The 20,290-nt window shown below is 50.0% G+C and overlaps 1 protein-coding gene across 1 annotated transcript in view; it reads left to right on the top strand.

Moving 5' to 3' along the window:
- LOC120381964 (zinc finger protein 850-like) overlaps positions 1 to 19,226 on the top strand; it is a gene marked incomplete at both ends in the record, with an annotated part of 298,933 nt that extends 279,707 nt beyond the window's left edge. Inside the window, one exon of the mRNA XM_039500139.1 lies at positions 18,972 to 19,226. Within this exon, the coding sequence (XP_039356073.1) occupies positions 18,972 to 19,226 (255 nt within the window). The remainder of the gene's footprint in view (positions 1 to 18,971) is intronic.
- Between the last annotated feature and the right edge of the window lie 1,064 nt (positions 19,227 to 20,290).

The raw sequence follows: 20,290 nt of genomic DNA, 5'->3' as shown, positions 1-20,290 counted from the left end.
CAGCTCCTGAAGAGATCTCCTTCCTCATTAGCTGCATGTTGCCTATTATTTGGGAAATACAATCCCTATCGAGGTAGAGATGGGAAACATGGAAGTGACTTTTCTCTTCAGCTCACCCCTGGGAGATGCTGCAAATGTGTAGAAAATGGAATCCGTGTTGAATGTGCTATAGCTGCAGAAAGATACCTATTTTTAATAGAGACCTGAGATTTGGTGTCTTACAGGGATTCTAAGCCGCGCCTGAATTTAGTTCCTAATTTAAATCTGTGCCACCAGATTAAAGAAATAAAAGGGCATAGTTGGGGGAGTTGTACCTCAGTGTCGCTACTGATCTGTTGTGCGGTTGGTGAAGAATTCTATGCCAGAGAAGTATCAAATTACTCCAAGTAAGGTCAAAGATTTGACAAGAACTCAGATAGAAATTGCAGGTACTAGTGGTTGATTTTCACCCCTGAGATGGAAGCTATGGTGACCTGTGGCCCAGGTAAACTATTTTTAGAACCCTGCTCCCTAGTTAAGTGGCATTGGTCACACTCCTGAAGGACGCCATCATTAAATTGGGCACAACTTTCCTTTACCATCTGGCTCCAAAGTTAGATGAAGCGCAGAGAGAAACAGCTGATTCCTTCAGAACCATTCCATGCCTCTGGGTCCCAATCTGGCTGCCTTGTTGGACAAGAAGCACTTCCCTGCTGGCCAAACAATGGTAGCCAATGAGGGAATGTATCAGATGCGAAGTTCAGACTGCAGGATACTTGAATGCTGAGTCCTGAGGCTGTGGTTTAGTCCAGGCCTGCACAACTCGTAAAGCGGCGAGGGCAATATTACTCCAAAGAAAACAGCTGAGGGATGAAACCCCCCCGGCCTCACTGAACACCAGCGCCACTGAGCCCCTCCCCGAAACAATCCCCCCCAAGCGCCACCCGCCCCGTGGAAACAAACCCTGCTTCCCCAGCACCGCCCCGCCAAAACGGTGGCATTGAACCTTGGTAATATGTTATAGGGGGCCTCTAAGGTAGTATAATTAAGGTAAAAGGAAAATGTCTTTTTGCTAGAAGTAGAATAAGATCTTCCCCCCACTTTGTAATCAGTCGCCCTGTGGAGTGAATGAGGTGGGACTGAGGAAGGCGTGGAAGGCAGCACCTCCAGACAACTGCAACCCTGGGAGAGGTGCTGGGAGCCCGACCAGATCAGTAGAACAGGTCAGCCACTGACTCACCATTCACCTCCTCAGCCCCCCGCTCACCTCCTCAACCTCCTCCCGCCGGCTCACCGCCCACTCGCCTCAGCCCCCACCCCACGGCTCACCTGCCTACCCGCCCACTCGCCTCCTCACCTCTCCCCCACCGCCATCTTACATGACCCCTGCCAATGCCCACTCGCTTGCCTCCTCAGACCCTCACTCCCCGGCTCACCTGCCCCCTGCTCACCTCCGTTCCCCCATCCCTGGCTCGCATACTCACCCCCACCACTGCCTGCCCGCCGCCTCCTCAGCCTCCCACCCCAGCCAGTGATGAGCTGCCAAAATCTTAACAACCAGTTCCCTCCTCACCCCACATGGGGGTTGTGGCCCACTCCTGCCCCATCCAACCCTCCATGTTCCTTGACACACACCCCAGGGCCCCACCCCATCCACCCTCCTTCCCTGTCCCCTGACTGCCCCCTGCTGCCCCATCCAACCCCTCCTCTCATTCCTGATGGCCCCCCTGGGACCCTTGCCCCATCCAACCACCCCTTCTCCCTGTCCCCTGACGGCCCCTGACGGTTCACGCGGGAAGCCTGGGAGGGCTGAGAAGCAAATGGCGGCTTCGTGCTCAGGCCCAGGGTGGCAGAGGGGAGGTAGGTGAGCTGGGGTGGGGAGCGGTTCCCCAGTGCCCCCCCCGGGTTACCTGCTGTGGTGCGGGCAGCCCCCCTGCCCCAGCTCACCTCGTCTCCGTTTCCACCTTGCTGGGCCTGAGTGCGAAGCCGCCACACGGCATCTCTTCCCTCCAAGGCTTCCTGCATGAACAGCTGATTAGCAGGGGGAGGGGGGAAAGCGAGGCAGGGCATTCAGGGGAGGAGGCGGAGTGGAGGTGAGCTGGGGCCAGCTGCCGGCTCACCTGACCCCCACCCCCGCCACTGCCTGCCCGCTCGCTTCCTCAGCCCCCGACCCTCACCTGCTATTGTGTCCTACAGGAGACCTGTGATATGCAGGGGGTCAGATTAGATGCTCTAATGGTCTCTTCTAGCCATAAAGTCGACTCATTTCTGAAAAACTGAGTGTAGCATTGGGAGCAGCGTCTGATGTTTCCCTGTCTAGCTGGCTTGCTGCCTAGAACGAATGCTCCTTGAGTGGGGTGATCCACAGGGAGTAGCTCAAACCTCCAAAGTGCCTGGCCAGGGGCAGGACATTGGCACAGCAAGGGAGGGGTGTGGCAGTGACATCACAAAGGCCTTTGGCAGGACCTCAGACTATTGGTCCAAGGTGGTGGGGAGGTGGTGACCTCACAGAGAGATGCTGACATCAGCCAGGCAGGACAGGGGCGAGGGGCCAGGGAAACCTCTGAGACCCCTGTGGCTTTGCTTCAGCAAGTCTCCTTCTCCAGGTCTCTCTCTGAGGACTGAGGGAGTATTCGGGTTCACGGACGTGAGCGCCAGGAGGAACCTCTTTCGAGTTTTCTCCTTCCCTTTTTGTGATTTTACTAGAAAACAGCCGTCCCTGTTTAGAAGGTAAGAGCCTCCTGGAGGTTTGAAACCTGTTCAGTCTGATCCATCTGGTGACAGTTGAATTCTAGGCATGGAAAACACGAGCTTAAGGAGGCAGAATTTTATTGCACACCTAGGATTTTGTCCCTTAGAATCACTGGGGACATTACGGTTTGTCCTTTTTGTTTCACCTTTTCCTTCATCCCTCCCTCCTTTCTCTTCGTCTCTTGTTTCTTTTGTCCTTTCTCCTGTTCTCCTCCCAACACCGGGAGGGAGGGAGGGTGTGTGTGTGTGTGTGTTTGTTTGTTTTGGGGGAGTGCTCTGCAGCTCCCACTGTGGGAGGTCCATCCAAAACTCTGGGGCTGAAATAGTGCTCGGGCAGTGATCCCCATCAGTGACCTGGGCCATCCTTTGGGCTCTCTGGTGAAAACCCTCAGTCTCCCGTCCTCAGTCTATGCAGTGTTGTTGGTCTGGAGCTCATCTGAGAGCACTTTATTCAGGTCATTCAGTATCTGAAATTCAAGATCCAATGGTTAGTTTGAAAATCAGGGCTCTTGGGTCCTATTCCCAACTCTGCCACTGACTGGCTGTGTGACCTAAGACAAGTCAATTCTTCTTTCTCAGACGTAGCTTCTCCCTCTTTCAAGTAGGGATAATAATGATCTACTCCTACCTAGCTCAACACACTCACTCTTCCCCAACACACACACTGTCTCTCCCCCCACACAAACAGTCTCTACCCCGCCACGCACACTGGAGTTGGTAATCTAGTAAGATGCCCGTGGAACGGTGGGATAGAGAAACCTGCATCATGTGATGCTGTACCAGCCCGTGAGGCATTGCAAACCCTTCCCAAAACACCCTGCAGCCCGTTGCTTAGTGGGATAGTTACCCACAGTGCACTGCTCTCTGTTGCCATCCAAGAACTGCTAGCATGGATGTGCTCTGGTGACACAAGGGGCATAGGGAGGACATTCAATAGCTGTTTAGTTAAAACACTTTAACTAAAGCAGCAATGCCGGGGGGTTGGTGGCTCCTTTCTTTCCTGAGCCTGGAGTAAACTCAGCTTTTTATTCCATACTTGATGTTTCATGGAATAACAACAGACGACCGAAGAAAGACGTGGACAGGGTGGGTCTCAGGGGAGGGGCAGAGAGGTTCGAGTGGTGGGCAGAGCAGGTCTCGGAGGTGGGGGCAGTGGGCAGGGCAGGTCTCAGGGGAGGGGCAGAGAGGTGTGGGTGGTGGGCAGGGTGGGTTGCAGGGACAGGTCAGAGCGGTGGCGGCTGGTAGGCAGACCTTGTGGTAGGGAGTGGAGAGGCACGAGCAGGAGGCAGGAAGGCCTTGGGGGAGGAGAGGAGCGAGCGAGAGGTGGATCAGCCGTCCTCAGCCAAAGAGGAGGAGCGGGGGGTGGGAAGTGGCCGAACAGGAGCAAGGGGGGAGCACAGGTGGGGCCTCAGAGAGAGGAGAAGGGTGGGGGGGGGCAGTGCCATGGTCTGGGCACCAATGGGCCCCCCACTTTTAGGGAGCTTCCAGCGCTCACACCCAGCCTCCCCAAATGCAAGAGCCATGGGCCACCTATTCTCTTCATCTTCACTAACCAAGCCCCTCCCCAAGCTATGCTGATGGGAGAAGCCCTCCTGTTGACACAGCGCTATCTGCACCGGGGTTAGGCTGATATAACTGCATTGCTGAGGGAGGTAAATTTTTTACACCCCTGAGTAATGTAGTTACACCGATCTAATTTTGTAGTGTCGACCTGTCCCCAAAGAACCTTGGGAGTAAAACTTCCCCTGCTCCTCTGCTTTACTGAATCCAATCAAGCAAAGCTTGTCAGGCGCAGATGGAGGTTGGCAGAGAGTCAGGTATGTGCAGACATGATCCCTTGAGCAGCTGTAGGCACCATGGCTTAGCTGGCTAAAACCACTGTTTTGTATACAGGAGATCCTGGGTTCAAGTTCCAGTGGTACCTTACTGAGTTGCTTTTGGGGCACCTGGTACTGGCTACTGTCAGAAGACAAGATTCAGAGCTAGATGGACCTTCGGTCTAGCCTAGTGTGGTTTTTCTTATGGTTTAAATTACACTCACAGGCACTGATGATAGAGTTACTGAAAGTTTGGGAGTTAGGAGCTGATAGGTCAGTGGTCCAGTCCCCTCACAGACGACCCCGTCCCTCTGGGACAGGGGCAGGTCTGAGCTCTCACACCAAATGCTCATTGTGGCTGCCAGAATCTGTGGGCAGCTCGTTTAGTTTATGCCGAGGGTTGAGTCCTGTTTTGAGCACCGAGTATGAGAATGAAAATCCTAAACCGCCCTTTGAAATAACAAAAGCAGCAGGACGTGTTTCTGTCCCTGCCCCAGAGCAGACAGACCAATGGAGAAATGCCATGAGTCCAGGGTAATACTCCCCTGCGGTCTTACCATTTCCACTTGCTAAACCCCCTCCCAACCTTCTGGGCTTCTGGAGCAGGGGACTGAGCCTGAGCCGAGACACGGACACTGCAACTTTACAGCCCAAGCCGCATGACCCTGATTAATGTGACACGGGCCAGTCGTGGGTGTTTCATTGCACTGGAGACGTAGCCTAATGTTATGTCTGCACTGCGATTAACACACCCAGGGCACCTGTCGCAAAGCCCGGGTCAGCTGACTCAGGGTTATGCAGCTTGGGCTGCAAGACTATAAAATTACAGTGCAGACAGATGGGCTTGAGCCCAGTCTCTGAGACCCCACGAGGGGTGAGGGTTTCCAAACCCAGGCTTCAGTGTGAACACAAATATCTGCACCACAGTTTTTAGCCTCTCAGCTTTAGCTTCATGAGCCCACGTCAGATGGTCTAGGCCAGCCATGCTGCCATCTTTATCCCAGGAGAGATGGACTCTAAGGGTACGTCTCCATTGCAATGTCAGCCCAGGGGAGGCTCGCTGTGCTCAGAGCAGCACCCTGGAAGCCCCATATTCACCAGTCTCATATAATGATGATACGGTTTGTACAAAGTCTGCCTGGTGAGGTATCATTTCAAAAGTCTTGGTCTGTTGAACCTTAATATTGTGTTGGATTGTGTGTGTAGCATTGGCTGGGAAGTTGTGCTCTGTGTGTGTTACTGAGATGAGGTTGGGAAATGCCCACCACCAGCCTTTCAGGTGTGACAATGGAGGAGCCAGACCCGCTGCTGGCCTATTAAAGAGATCCACACTCCCAAGGACTATCCCAGGAACCGGGTACAATGCAGACTTCTCCGAGATAGCACAGCGACAATGGGCACTGCTTGACTCACATCCTAGCAAAGGTACTTCCTAGCCAGTTGGAAGAAACTATGAAAGGCGGGGTAGAGACATGAATTGGCCTCTCTCCCCCACAACTCCACACCTGTAAACACATCTGGAGGACAAACACTGTTAGGTGTGAGAAGTATAAACTGTTCAATATGTTCAGTTAGTTGGTTAATAAGATGTTTATGAAGTAAATTGAAATTTAATGTGGATAAATGTAAAGTAATGCACATTGGAAAAAATAACCCCAACTATACATACAACATGATGGGGGCTAATTTAGCTACAACGAGTCAGGAAAAAGATCTTGGAGTCATCGTGGATAGTTCTCTGAAGATGTCCATGCATTGTGCAGAGACTGTCAAAAAAGCAAACAGGATGTTAGGAATCATTAAAAAGGGGATAGAAAATAAGACTGAGAATATATTATTGCCCTTATATAAATCCATGGTACGCCCACATCTCGAATACTGTGTACAGATGTGGTCTCCTCACCTCAAAAAAGATATTCTAGCTCTAGAAAAGGTTCAGAAAAGGGCAACTAAAATGATTAGGGGTTTAGAGAGGGTCCCATATGAGGAAAGATTAAAGAGGCTAGGACTCTTCAGCTTGGAAAAGAGAAGACTAAGGGGGATATGATAGAGGTATATAAAATCATGAGTGATGTTGAGAAAGTGGATAAGGAAAAGTTATTTACTTATTCCCATAATACAAGAACTAGGGGTCACCAAATGAAATTAATAGGCAGCAGGTTTAAAACAAATAAAAGGAAGTTCTTCTTCACGCAGCGCACGGTCAACTTGTGGAACTCCTTACCTGAGGAGGTTGTGAAGGCTAGGACTATAACAATGTTTAAAAGGGGACTGGATAAATTCATGGAGGCTAAGTCCATAAATGGCTATTAGCCAGGATGGGTAAGAATGGTGTCCCTAGCCTCTGTTCGTCAGAGGATGGAGATGGATGGCAGGAGAGAGATCACTTGATCATTGCCTGTTAGGTTCACTCCCTCTGGGGCACCTGGCATTGGCCACTGTCGGTAGACAGATACTGGGCTAGATGGACCCTTGGTCTGACCCGGTATGGCCTTTCTTATGTTCTTATGTTAAATCACTGGCTTTAAAATAAGATCCAATCTGGAGCATATGAACTATTGACCCCTGGACTCCATCTCTGAGAGGGGACTTGTTTACCATCAGGGGACAGGCTCAAACCAGTCCAAACCGGTTTTTCCCGCCAAAACCAGCCCTCAGCGTTCCATCTCCTCAGCACTTTTCCCGCCACAGAAGTGATATAAGGACGTGCTCAGCGCCTGCGCGGGGCCGTCCCCCCCCAGCGACGGCCCCTCCACGGTCGGGTCTTCCCAGAGCTCCCGAGCCGGAGAGTGACGAGCCCCCTGGGTCCCGCTGTGAGACTGAGGAACAGGAGGCCTGTCACCCCCATTCCTGCCGTCCTGCATCCCTGGTGTCCAGCCTCCCACAGGGCCTCCCTGCCAGCGACGAAACCCACCCGTCGTCTGGACTCCCCAGTGCTCCTCCTCAACGGCTCTAAACCAGCCGGAGAGTGGAAGGTCCTTGGCCTCGCGCCGGCCCATGGGACCCGCTGCACCTGCACAGGGGGGAAAGGTTTCTGTGCTGGGACATCGTTTAGTGTTTTCCGGTTTCCAAGGGAGGGATTCTGGGCCTGAGTGTTAAGCTCCCAAAGCCAGTCGCTGTTTGATTGGATTCATTAAGTTTGCATTTTCCCTTCTTCCCCCAGTTTTCTGTACCTTTACCCTGACTACACTGACCTTTGTTTGTGCCAAACCACCTTGTTGCCTCTTTATTTTATTTACAGCTCACAAGGAGGGAGGCTAAATCCACTGGTGACAGAGACAGGAGGGAGTCGAGTTTGTATCTCCTGAGAAAAGGGCTGTTTTCCTTTCCTATTTCTCCCCTGCCACTTCTAACGTTTTCCTTTGAAGCGCTGCCTTATTCCCCTGGAGGTCACAGAGGGGATGTGGCACCTTCCCCTCTGAGAGTGAGATATTGGCTCGGCTCTTTCTTTACGCTGCTGCTGTTAGTCCATGAAACATCAGGGATGGATGCAAGGCTGAGCTCACTCACCAACCCCCTGAAACATTTCAGTGGCCCAGAGAAATCCTGCCCCCGGCTATTGGCATCATCTGGTGGCCTCTGGGAGACTGGGCAGTGCTAAGATGTAGCCACTTCTGTGGTGGATCCAGGGTGGCCATTATTTGCTAGTGACAGGCCATGGACATTTCTTACCTATTTTGTCCCTCCAGGCCTTCCATACTCCAGTTCCAGAGACATCCCCCAGGGCTCCCTCTGCCTGTGTGACTGGCCAGCAGGGGGCGGTGGTCACTTTCTATCCACTTCTCAGGCACTGTGGGGTAACAGAGTTGCTGGGTGGGGTGGGGCGGGGTGGGGAGATAGCCGGTGACGGGGGATTGTGGTGGGGGAGGCCTCTGGGTGGCTGGGCAGGGGGTACCCTAGTGAGGTTGGTGGGTTCTGGAGATTTGGGGTTTCAGGGGGTGGGTGTGATGTGCCCAGCCCTGAGGCTGTGGGTCCTGGAGGTGGGTATCGCTGGGGCCTGGTGGCTGCAGAACAGCAGGGGGCGTCTCTTGGGAGGCGGGACAGGGGGTTAGAGGGAGCCTGGTGCTGTGCCAGGGGCTCTGTCTGGGCTTCCCCCGCAGACTCCTGGGATCGCTGCCGAGCCCAGTGCACAGAGTGTGTGTGGGAGAATCCCCGGCGCTAGGCCAGGGGGTGCCCCTGTAAAGCATCAGGGGATCCCGCAGGGGCGAGGAGGGGGTGCCAGGCAAAGGGCAGGGCAGATCCTGCTGGAGGGCGGGGGGGGGGGGGCGGATCCTAGGCAGGCAGTGAGGGACTGAGTTCCCAGTGGGGGTCCCTTTTGGGGGGGTCTCTGGCTGTTGTGGTCTCTTGGTGGGGGGAACCTTTTGGGATTCCCTACCTGGCAATGAAGGTCTGGTGGGGGTTGTCTGGCCGGTGGGGCTCTGAGTGGTATCTGAGGTCCCTGGCCAGGGACTCCGGAGGGTGGGTTCCAGGGAGTATCTGGGGGGGGGGGTTGGCTGGGCTCTGGGGGCTGCTCCTAACCTTGCTGCTTCTCCATGATTAGCTTATGCCAGAATCCTGGCTCCAAGCACTGCCCGACATTCCCCAGCCAGGCCCAGTTACTGTGATAACTTTCTAGCCACTTATCAGACACTGTGAGGTGAAATCACAGATTTTTGCTCTGCTCCCCTCTTGAAAAGTGCAGGAACTTCCAGTTCCATTGTCCTAGATTGTCCAGTCCTTGTCCTGGATCTCGCGGTGAGGGAGGAGGGAAGGGGGTCAGCACTGCCGCACAATGGTCTCTTCCACAGCATTCTGGATTCATTCTTTCTGAACTCTGGTTTCATTGAGACCATTGTTAATCCAGAGTCACTGTATGGAAAGACAAGGAGTGACTCCGGATCGACAGTGGGGCAAATGAGATCAGCAATTCTCCCTGTGAGGAGGGGCTCTCATTAGCTGCTCTCCCCAGAGAGATAAGGAGGGAAGCTGCTCAAACGCTCTGTCCCTCTCTGCTCAGGATATTGGGGTTCAGCTTCCTGGGTCAGACGCTGCAGCCTCCATTGTGATTGGGGAGAGCAGGCTTAGCAGCTGCTGCTCCCCCAGTGGGGTTCTGTGCTGGGATGTGACCTGAATTAAAGCTGCTTCTCTGCCTGGCCCAGGGGATGACTTTCTCCAGCTGGTCCTAGCCCCCTAGGGCAGCCCTGGGCCCTGTTAATACTAAATTCTGAGCCAGAGTCTCCAGGTAACTGACAGACCTCAGGGAAAGTGCTGGGGTCTGGCAAGAAAGTGACTCTGCACAAACAGCCCCTCCTCATTTCTCCTCCCAGTAGCAATTGCCAGGAGAAAATCCAGCCCTGGGAGAGCAAAGCCCCCAGGAATGGGACTTTCCCAGCCAGAGGGGCAGGGAGAGAGGACAGGGGAAGGAGAAACTGAAAGGGGCAGTGTGAGAAATGAGGGGGGAGAGATTTCCAGCTCTCTAGTCCACCCAGACACATGTATTGCTGCATCCCTGGGCAGAACCACTTTCCAGTGAACAAAACAAGGATCAGACAGAGGAAAAGCCAGTTCCTGACTCCATATTCCCCCTGCTGGGATGTGGCTGCCGTGGGATCAGTGTCCGAGGGAATCCCCCACAGTGACTCCTTTGGTTCTGCTATTTTCTAGCCTTGTGTTCAGAGACTTTGTTAGGGGGTGAGGGGAGGGAGAAGGGAGGTTAAAAATGTGTCTGGGCTTCGCCTGGCAGGAGGGGGCAGGTCTACATTGTAATGAACAGATTGAGCATTTCCCAGCATGGCAGAATCTAGTGTGTCTCTATGCAGGGAAAGGGCCTGGGGGAATTCTGATGTGAAATTAACTAAAACCAGTTCTGAAACACCCACAACTGCCCTTCTCCCCCAGACAGGCTGCAGAATGATGTCCATGTTTTGCTCCAGCTCATCCCAGCCTGGCGTGGGACAGGGAAGAGAAATGGCTGCAGTGGAGCCAACTCAGGTAGAGATTATCGGGGGGTTGCTGGTGGGTTCCTGCTGGAGGAGAGGGACAGCAAATACACTGGAGATGGGAAGTCTGGTTTGGAGGTTGGAGTGGGGCAGGAAATTCACAGCGTGGGGAAAGGAGGAGGCCACGGTGTGGCAAACCTGCTGGGAGTTATTTAATAAGTGGCCTAGATTCTAGGAACAGACCCAGGAGGTTGGGAGGTGGAAATGCCCTAATTTGTGAAGAAAGAAAATAGCCCACCTACATGGAGCTAGTCAAACTGACCAGACTCCCAGGGCTGGAGCCTGAGCTCACTAACCAGCGGCTGCTGTGAGATATGAAGGGGGCACCCATGAGTCAGGCTTATTGGAGCTGCCTCTCCCTTCATATCCCGCTCCTCACAATGAGGAGGTTATTGGGCTTCCTACCAGGGAGCTCTCCCTGGACCCTGCTAGGGGCTCCATCTCCTGTATCCTTCGGTGGCTAGTAGGTGTGCGATGGATCTGCTGGGAGAGACAAGGGGCTCTCTCTTCGTCCCCTCACCCTGATATTTGCTGGATACGCTGAGCAGGGTTGGGCGTGGGACTCTGTTGAGTGGGATCCACCCAGAGCTTCCATCTGATTCGCTCCTCTCTGCCACAAATAGTGGGGTTGTGAGTGGGGAAAGAGGTCCTGAGTGTTGGACTCTTGCTCTTTCAGGGGCCGGTGACCTTCGAGGAGGTGGCTGTGCATTTCACCAGGGAAGAGTGGGCTCTGCTGGACCCCACTCAGAGAGCCCTCTACTGGGATGTCATGCAGGAGAACTATGAGACTGTGACCTCGCTGGGTAAGGGTTCCTGTCCCCTCGGATCTTGGAAGGGGAAATGAAGAATTAAGGTTCATGCCAGCCCCACAATGCCACCTCTACTCTGTCCTGTTTCAGCATCACCCCAATATGCCAGTGACACACACACACTACCAGAGACCCTCCCCTTCTGCAGATCACTTTGGGAACAGAGCACAGGAGCCGTATCTCACAGTGTCAAATAGCTCCTGTTTGCTCAAGTGAAACTGGGGGTTAGGTCTGGCATAACTGTTCCATGCCCCTAATCATTTTTGTTGCCCTTTTCTGAACCTTTTCCAATTCCAATATATCTTTTTTTGAGATGCGGCGACATCTGCATGCAGTATTCAAGATGTGGGTGTATCATGGATTTATTTGCTGTTTTTACAAATAGGGTATATGATATATTCTGTCGTTTCTATCCCTTTCTTAATTATTTCCAAAATTGTTCGCTTTTTTTCACTGCTGCTGCACACTGAGTGGACGTTTTCAGAGAACTATCCACCTTGACTCAAAGATCCATCTCTTGAGTGGAAACAGCTAATTTTGACCCCATCATTCTGTATGTATAGTGGGGATTATGTTTTCCAATGGGCTGCACTATGTGCTATCCTGACATCTAGTACTGCTGAGATCCTGCATTCAGTGATATCCCTGCCCTTCCTGTTCCCTTTCTCCACTGAACCCCACCAGCCCATGCTTCCTGTTTCCAGCTTCCCCAGGACTCTCTCGCTGTCTCTGAACCTCTCTGTCAGCAAGAAGCAGTACCAGGGACAGTTGCCCTCTGTCTGGAGTCTTTGATTTCTGGGACATGGATTTACTTTCTCTGTGTTGGAAGAGGCTCTGTCATAATGAGTGTCTGTGACATTACCTAGAGTACAATCTGGACTGTTAAATAGCTGTGTCCCCTCAGTTCTCCAACCTGGGGTGCCTTTTCCACTGTTTTCCCGCGAGAACAGCCCCTCTTGGCCAATTAACACACAGTCTCCAGCATGTTACTCACTCCCAGCTACACAGAATTGAGTGCTGCTAGACAGCCACTCATGAATTACACCTCAGGAGAAAACCAGCAAATTCTCAAGTGCCCAACTTTCCCCCAGAAATGTGCGTCTTGCACTGTCCAGCACGCTACTGAACAACGCAAGCTCATATGAAGTCTGTCATTTCATCAGTGTAAAATTGCATGCACCAGCTTTTTATCCCAAACGGAGTTTCCAACACACTTTAATCCAAACACACTGGTTAGATAAACAATAAACCAAGATTGTTAACTACCGAAAACTAAAACTAGGCCCAGCCCATGAAAGGGGCACTCCCAGGAGAGACTGTATAAAGGCCGGAACATCAAACAACTTTGTAAACCTGAGACAGCTGCCTTGGGGACAATGACAGGGAGAATCCCCCAAAGTGACTCTTTGGATTCTGCTCTTCTCTGGCCTCTGATTGTTCCTTCCAAAGTGGAGTACTTTGCACTTGTCCCTACTGAATTTCATCCTCTTTCCTTCAGCTCATTTCTCCAGTTTGTCCAGATCATTTTGAATTTTAATCCAATCCTCCAAAGCACTTACAACCCCTCCCAGCTTGGTATTGTCCGCAAACTTGATAAGTGTAACAGAGAGACTGTTACTGGGAGGGTTTCACCATGTGTCAGAGGGTTACGCCCTGGTGGGAGGGGGCTAGGCCTGTACTGGGATAAGGTCACTCTGTGCTTCATAGTGTGGCAGATCCTAGAATGTCCATTAGCAGAGGGAAAACCTGGGGGGAATCGGCTTGTGGAATGGACAAAAGCCCTTTCTGAATTCTGACCCCTTGCCCTTTTCACCCCAGCAGGCTACAGAATAACGTCCATGGTTTGCTCCAGATCATCCCATCCTCCCAGGGGGAAGGAAATGGTTGCAATGGAGCTGGCTCAGGTAAGGGATTATCAGGGAGCTGGTGGTGGGTTCTGCTTGGAGGGAGAGGAGCAGTAAATGCATAGGAGGGTGGGAATTGCTCGAGGTGGTGGGAGGCAGGAAATATCTTGGGTGGAGAAAGGGAGGACAGGATGTGACAAACCTGCTGACACTAGTGTAGTTTAGGTGTGATGGGTTGTCACCCTCAGGGGCAGTCTGGGAACCGCTGTGCCCTCTAACGCTCAAGCTGGGCTGGCCCTTCTCACACTGCTTTGCTGGAGATTCAGCCAGCCTCTGCAGGCCCTGTTATTACCCAACACGACAGCAGGTGACGCCATACACCCAACTAAGCTACCGGAGTGCTTTACCTAAGCCACTCAAGGAGAGATAGACGACAACAGCCAATTTCTCAGCTCCCCAACCTTGCATACTTACTGTAGTATAAATTCAGAATTATACCATGTTATAGTGCAAAGGGATCTCTATAATGTAAGCTCATTAATATAGTTCGCCTTCCCCTCGATCTGGGACAGATGTGCACAGCGAGCTTGTGCTAACCAAGCTGAGATTTTCCCCAGGCACCTCACTCAAAATACGCTGCTTAAGATAAAGCATAAAACAAGTTTATTAACTGCAGAAAGGTAGATTAAGTGATTATAAGTGATGATAAACAGATCAAAGCAGATTATTTAGCAAATACCGAAACTCAAACTAAGCCTAACATACTATCTGGATAGAATTTGAATTAGCAGTTTCTCACCCTGACTGATGATACAAGCAGTCCACCAAGTTTCCATACACAAGCTAGAAAACCCTTTACCCTGGGACCAGCACTCCCCCCACTTCAGTTTTTGTTTCTTAGGTGTTTCCAGGAGTTCTCTTGTGTGGAGAATGAGACCAAGGGATGATGTCACACCCCACCTTATGTAGCTTTTCCATATGGCGGGAACCCTTTGTTCCAAACTCAGTTCCCAGTCCAGTTTGTGGAAAAATACAGGTACTAAAATGAAGTTTAGTGTCATGTGGTCTGGTCACAGGCCCTGCTGCGTCATAGTAGCCATGACTCATAGGCTGGCTGAAACAATCACAGGAAGGCTAAGCTCTTCCACGGTCCATTGTCTTTGTTGATGAGCCATCAGCACTGTCTGGCTCCTTCATTGTTCTACCTGAAAGGCTCGTTGTGGGTGTTACCCAGAGTAAGCACATTTGAAATACAGATACAGAGTCAGTATCCATAACTTCAGATACGAACGTGATATGTGCACACAAATAGGATAATCATATTCAGCAACTCATAGCTTTTCCAGTGACACCACACATAATGCATCTTGTACAAAATACATCATAATTATGTCCTAATCATATTATAACCATACCACTATGATGAATATGGGGGTGTAATGTCAGATAGGGCCTAATTTCAAGGCACAGGAGTTGGGAATGGAACTTCCCCTCTTTGTGGAACAGGAAATAACCCTCCAGCCAGGGCTGGGACAACTTCCCAGACTCCCAGTGATGGAGCCTGAATCTACTCACACTTCATTCTACTCACAACGCCAATCGTTGTGGCAACTGCAAACTTTATTAGTGATGATTTTATACACTCTTTTAAGTCATGGATAAGAATGTTAAATAGCACAGGGCCAAGAACCAGTCCCTGCGGGAACCTGCTAGAAAGAAATCCACTCGACCCTGGCTCCCCATTTACTATCACAGTTTTTAATCTATTTAATGTATGCCATGTTTATTTTGTATCATTCTAGTTTTTTTAGTAAAAATATTGTGCTGATCAAGTCATATCCCTTACAGAGTTTAGGTAAATTACATCAATACTATTAGCTGCAACCAAACTTTTGATCTCCTCCAGTAAGGATATCCCGTTAGTTTGATAGGCTCTATTTTCTCTAAACCTTTGTTAGTGGGCACTAATCATATTACCCTTCTTTGATTCTTTATTAATGAATGAAATCCAGTATTGGCTGCACCATTATCTTGATGAATATAGATGTCAGACTTCAGGTCTTTTAGAAAGGCTTGTATACAAGTTATCTGGACCCGCTGATTTAAATATATCTGACTTTAATAGCTACTGTCCTCATGACTTCTTCTCGGAATGGAAAGAGTGTCGCCATCAACATCTTATGATACGAGTACAGCACCTGTTTTTCTCCAAATCCAGGAGAGAAATATTTATTGAGGACTTTTACCTCTTCTGCATTATTTTTGATAATTCTGCCATTTCTATTAGTAAAGTACCATTGTTAGGATTAAGTTTGCACTTAATATACTTTTAAAATCTTCCTTCTTATTGTCATTCATTGGTCATTGATTTCTGATAGCTTTCTTTACCAGTTTTCTACAAAACTGACCTTCTAACTTCTATTCTTTACTATTGACTTCCCCTTTCTTCCATATATTTAATTTGGAGAGCATTGGGATTCCTACCAGGGAGACACCAGTAGGGTCCAGAGACAGCCCCATCTCCTATATCAAGCTCTGGCTAGTAGCTATGTGATAAATGTGAAGATCCTGCCTCCGTCTGTCAGCTGGGAGACACAAAGGTTCTCTCTTTCTACCCTCTGATGCCTCCTGGCTGCTCTAAGCAAGGTGGGGTGGGACTCTGTTAACATGTGCCTCCCGGAGCTTCCATTTACCTGGTGCTGCTGTTCCGTGAATAGTGGGGTTGTGAGTGAGGCAGCAGGTACTGAGTGTTGGACTCTTGCTCTTTCAGGAGCCGGTGACCTTCGAGGAAGTGGCTGTGTACTTCACCAGGGAAGAGGGGGCTCTGCTGGACCCCGTTCAGAGAGCCCTCTACAGGGGTGTCATGCAGGAGAACTATGAGAATGTGACCTCGCTGGGTAAGGATTCCTGTTCCCTCTGTTCTTGGAAGGGGAAATGAAGAGTGAAGGTTCACGCCAGCCCCACGATGCCTCCTCTACTCTATCCTGTTTCAGCATCACCCCAATATGCCAGTGACACACACACACTACCAGAGACCCTCCCAAGCTGCAGAACACTTTGGGAACAGAGCACAGGAGCAGTATCACACAGTGCCAAATATCTCCTCTTTACTCAAGTAAAACTGGGGGTTAGGTCCAGCATAATGAATAGAAGCTTCCTACCCCCGGCCTTCTCTCAAACCCTGAGCCTTCTCTACCCAAACCAGAATGGGCTTGGTATGTAACAAGCAGGCGGCTGGAGTCAGAGCTGCTGGTCCAGGGTGACTTATCACACAGACACTCGGTGCGGCCTTGAATGCTGGCTGGGGATATCCAGACAGGGGAGCTCCAGCAGCAGAACACTGAATCTCACCCAGGATTACAGATGACACAACTCCTCACTGGTCTGGATTGCGATGGAATGTAAATGTCTTCACACCTTCCCCCTGCAGGAGAATGGCTGTTTGATCAGCTGTTTGCCTTGCTATCTCTGAGGAACTGCTCTGTGGGTGTTCCTCAGAATTGTGACTTTTTCAGTAATATCATACTGTAAAATCTCATAACTTTACATACAGTGTTACTACACATTTTAACAGGAGGATAATATTCAGTAGGTTATGTGTTTTCAAATGATACCTCACAAGCCATACTGTGTACAAAATTGATCACAATTTTCTAAAGGAGTAAACACAGGGGTATAGACTGACACAGTGTCTGTGTGTGTGTTCCCAGCAGATATGTGGGTATTTCACTCCCTCATAAGCACAGTGTTCGGCATCTTCAAGGACCTGGGGAACTGGTCCTGGGAATTCACTGGTTTACCAAGTGTGACGCTGTATGGAATTGTGAGACTCTTTGGTATTAATAATAATAATAATATAATCTGATAAAATTGCAATCAATCGTGCTAGATATGCCATGTCAGTGAAAATGTTATGATTTGCCAATAATAATAATATAATAATTTTGTTTCTATGTTTGTATCACCTTTGTATTGTGAGTTATAGATATGTAGGGTATATCTGTATTGCCAGACTTGTGCAGTGTTTCTGGGTGACAACCCCAGACATATTGGCATCAACACTGCCTAGCCTGTTTGATGGCCCATTGAGAGTCATCAGCTGTACAATGAGCCCATGGAAAGGACCAAGGGGATACACCTATTGAGTCAGCAAGACATGCCGGGGTATGCCTGTGTAATGAGAACTCCAAGGCTTTTCCATGCCACGTGCTGTGAAGCTTGTGTTTGGGACACAGGAAGTACAGGCCACATGGCAAAAGGAATGTAAAGGGCAGCTGCATCATCTCCATTCTGTCTTCAATCCCCCTTCCTACCTCTGGAGCAACTTCTCTACAAACTGAACCCTGGAACAAAAGACTCAATGACCCATCCGAGCTGTGGATGTGTTCCGGACAGACTTTCAAGCCAGCAACTCACCAATACTGCTAAGAACCTGATATATCCATTTTGGAATGTATCTGACTGCGTTCCCATTTAACTTCTTTCTGTCTTTCTTTCGTTTAAACCTGTAGTTTAGATGCTAAGGATCGGCTGGAAGGATGGAATTTTGGGTAATATCCAAACCTATACTGACCTGGTGATGTGGCTGACCCTTTGGGGTCAGAGGAACACTTTGTTTATGTGAGCAGAGTTTTGAAATAACCTCTCACTGTACTGGACCTCGCTGCTGATTAGGAGCCAGAGAACTGGGATGGAATAAAGGGGGCCGTGTGATTTCTTTTTTCAGCTTCTCGATAACCCGTGTGGGTGATCAGAAGCACAGTGTGTGACTGGTCAGTGAGTTTAACTTCAGTGTTAACCATCAGTTTTGGGAGCATCTACTCTCCCTTTTTCAGCCTGTCCTAACTTTGGCATTTTCAGTGAGAACTGCCCCTGGCCCACCAGGTCACACTAAGCACTAAAGTTAAATTAATAGAATGTTATTTTATGACCAAGTCTTATGAAATCAACTGAACTCCTTTGTTTTCTTTCATCTGAGCAGGGTTTCTAGTTTTCCAACTTGATGTGATCTCCCAGCTGGAACAAGGGGAAGAGCCATGGGTCCCAGACCTCCAGGGTTCAGAGGAAAGAGAGATCCTGAGATCTCCCTGCACAGGTGAGGAAACATTAAACCACCTCAGAATCTGTAAGTGCCTGAAGGAAACATCTGGAATGCCCAACAAAGCCCTTGGGGAGGTCTCTCAGTTCATTATTGTCCCTTGCAGGGGTCATATCCTCAGGGTAAATATAGTTCATGGCTTCCTATAGATCCTAGCAGACACCAGGCAGTAGCTTCCTCCCTTCCCCCTGCGTATTTGGATGGGATGTGAAGGCTGAATTCATCCCCCTCCTCTCTCCTATTTGGGGGAAGAGTTGGGGGGAGTTCAGCTCCTGATTTTTATTTGACCTGTCCTCAGCACTTGTTTTGGTTTGGTCTTCCCCTTTCCATCCCTGTTTGAGGTTTCTGTCTCTGTCACAGCAGGTGATGCAATGGCATGTGAGAAAGAGGAGCAGAATTCTCAGCCTGAAAATGTTGAGCCAGTGGGTAAAAACAGAGCATTATTGCAAAGATCGAAAAGGAATGTGTCCAGGAGTCATGAGCAGGGAAAGTCCTGGGAGATTCAGCACAGACCAAAAACAGATCAAGGAAACCAGCCAGGGAAGAAAGTGGATAAATTTATTTCCTGTTGGGGAACTCAGAAGGTCCTCATGGAAACCACAACACAGCAGGATATCCTCAGGCGAAAGAGAAAAAATAGATGCAGTGACTGTGGAAAAACCTTCTCTCACAGCTCAGCCCTTTCTGTACATCAGGTAACCCACACAGGGGACAGGCCCTTTGAATGCCGTGAGTGTGGGAAAAGCTTCACTAGCAGCTCAAACCTTTCTCAGCATCAGAGAATCCACACGGGGGAGAGGCCCTTTGAATGCCGTGAGTGTGGGAAAAGCTTCACTCAAAGATCAGTCCTTTCTAGACATCAGAGAATCCACATAGGGGACAGGCCCTATGAATGCACTGAGTGCGGGAAAACCTTCAATCGCAGTTCGCACCTTATTAGGCATCAAACAATCCACGAGGAGAGAGGCCCTATGAATGCCGTGAGCGTGGGAAATGCTTCACTAGCAGCTCAAACCTTATGTTTAATTTACCCTGGTTCCTCAACTGTTGCTACAGCTCTAGTACCCATCAATCCAAAGACTGAGAGAAATGGAGAGTTCCAACCATTATCCTTTTAGTATCTTATTGTTCCTCTCTCTGTTTTTTGTGCTGGCCTTTCTATTCCATCATTTTTTGCCTTTGTTTAGTTGGTAACAGTTGGTTTCCATCACTCACGTTTGTTTGTTTAAATCTCTATCCGTTGTTAAATAAATTTTTTGCTTGTTCAATAACTGGACTCAGGTGCTGTGTGAAATACAGTAACAATGGTCCACAGTAAAACTAGTAACCTGGGATACTTGGGGAAGAGAGGATCTGGGATTTCACCAAGTATCTGGTGATCCGGGTTGGACCCAGAGGGGGACACATTGAAGGAACTCAAGGGTTAAGGTGGCTGCTGTAGATCAGAGGAGGGTCCTTGAGTTCCAGCAGGCTGGTGAGTTTGGTCACTAACATCCAGCTGCCAAATGCAAAACTCCCTCTTCCTTGTGGCAGGTGGCAACAAGGAGACTCACAGTCCTCAGCACCCTGAGAAGGGTCACAATGTGTCTCTGTGTTGATCCACCTGTCAAATTCACACAGGGAAAGCTCCCGATAGCACAAAACTCTGCCCTATGAAATCATGGAACATGTGCTCTTTGCTCTGTGAAAGCATGTAAAGAATCCAAGCGCTGGAGGACAGGGTTTGGGTCCAGAGTGACCTAGACAAATTGGAGGATTGGGCCAAAAGAAATCTGAGGAGGTTCAACAAGGAGAAGTGCAGAGTCCTGCACTTAGGACGGAAGAATCCCAGGCACTGCCACAGACTGGGGACTGACGGAGTGAGGGGGGTTTGATAGCAGCCTTCAACTACCTGAAAGAGCAGCAGTGTGGGCTTTCTCCTGGCCACTTTTGCTGGGCTGGGCAGGCGTCCTGGAGGCCTTTCTAGAAGAGAATTGGGAACGGAGTTAGAAAAACCAATGTGAAAACCCGAACC

This window comes from Mauremys reevesii, linkage group 14 (assembly GCF_016161935.1).
Source record: "Mauremys reevesii isolate NIE-2019 linkage group 14, ASM1616193v1, whole genome shotgun sequence".
In the NCBI taxonomy this organism is placed as follows: Eukaryota; Metazoa; Chordata; order Testudines; family Geoemydidae; genus Mauremys; species Mauremys reevesii.
This window is presented reverse-complemented; position numbering and strand designations above follow the sequence as displayed.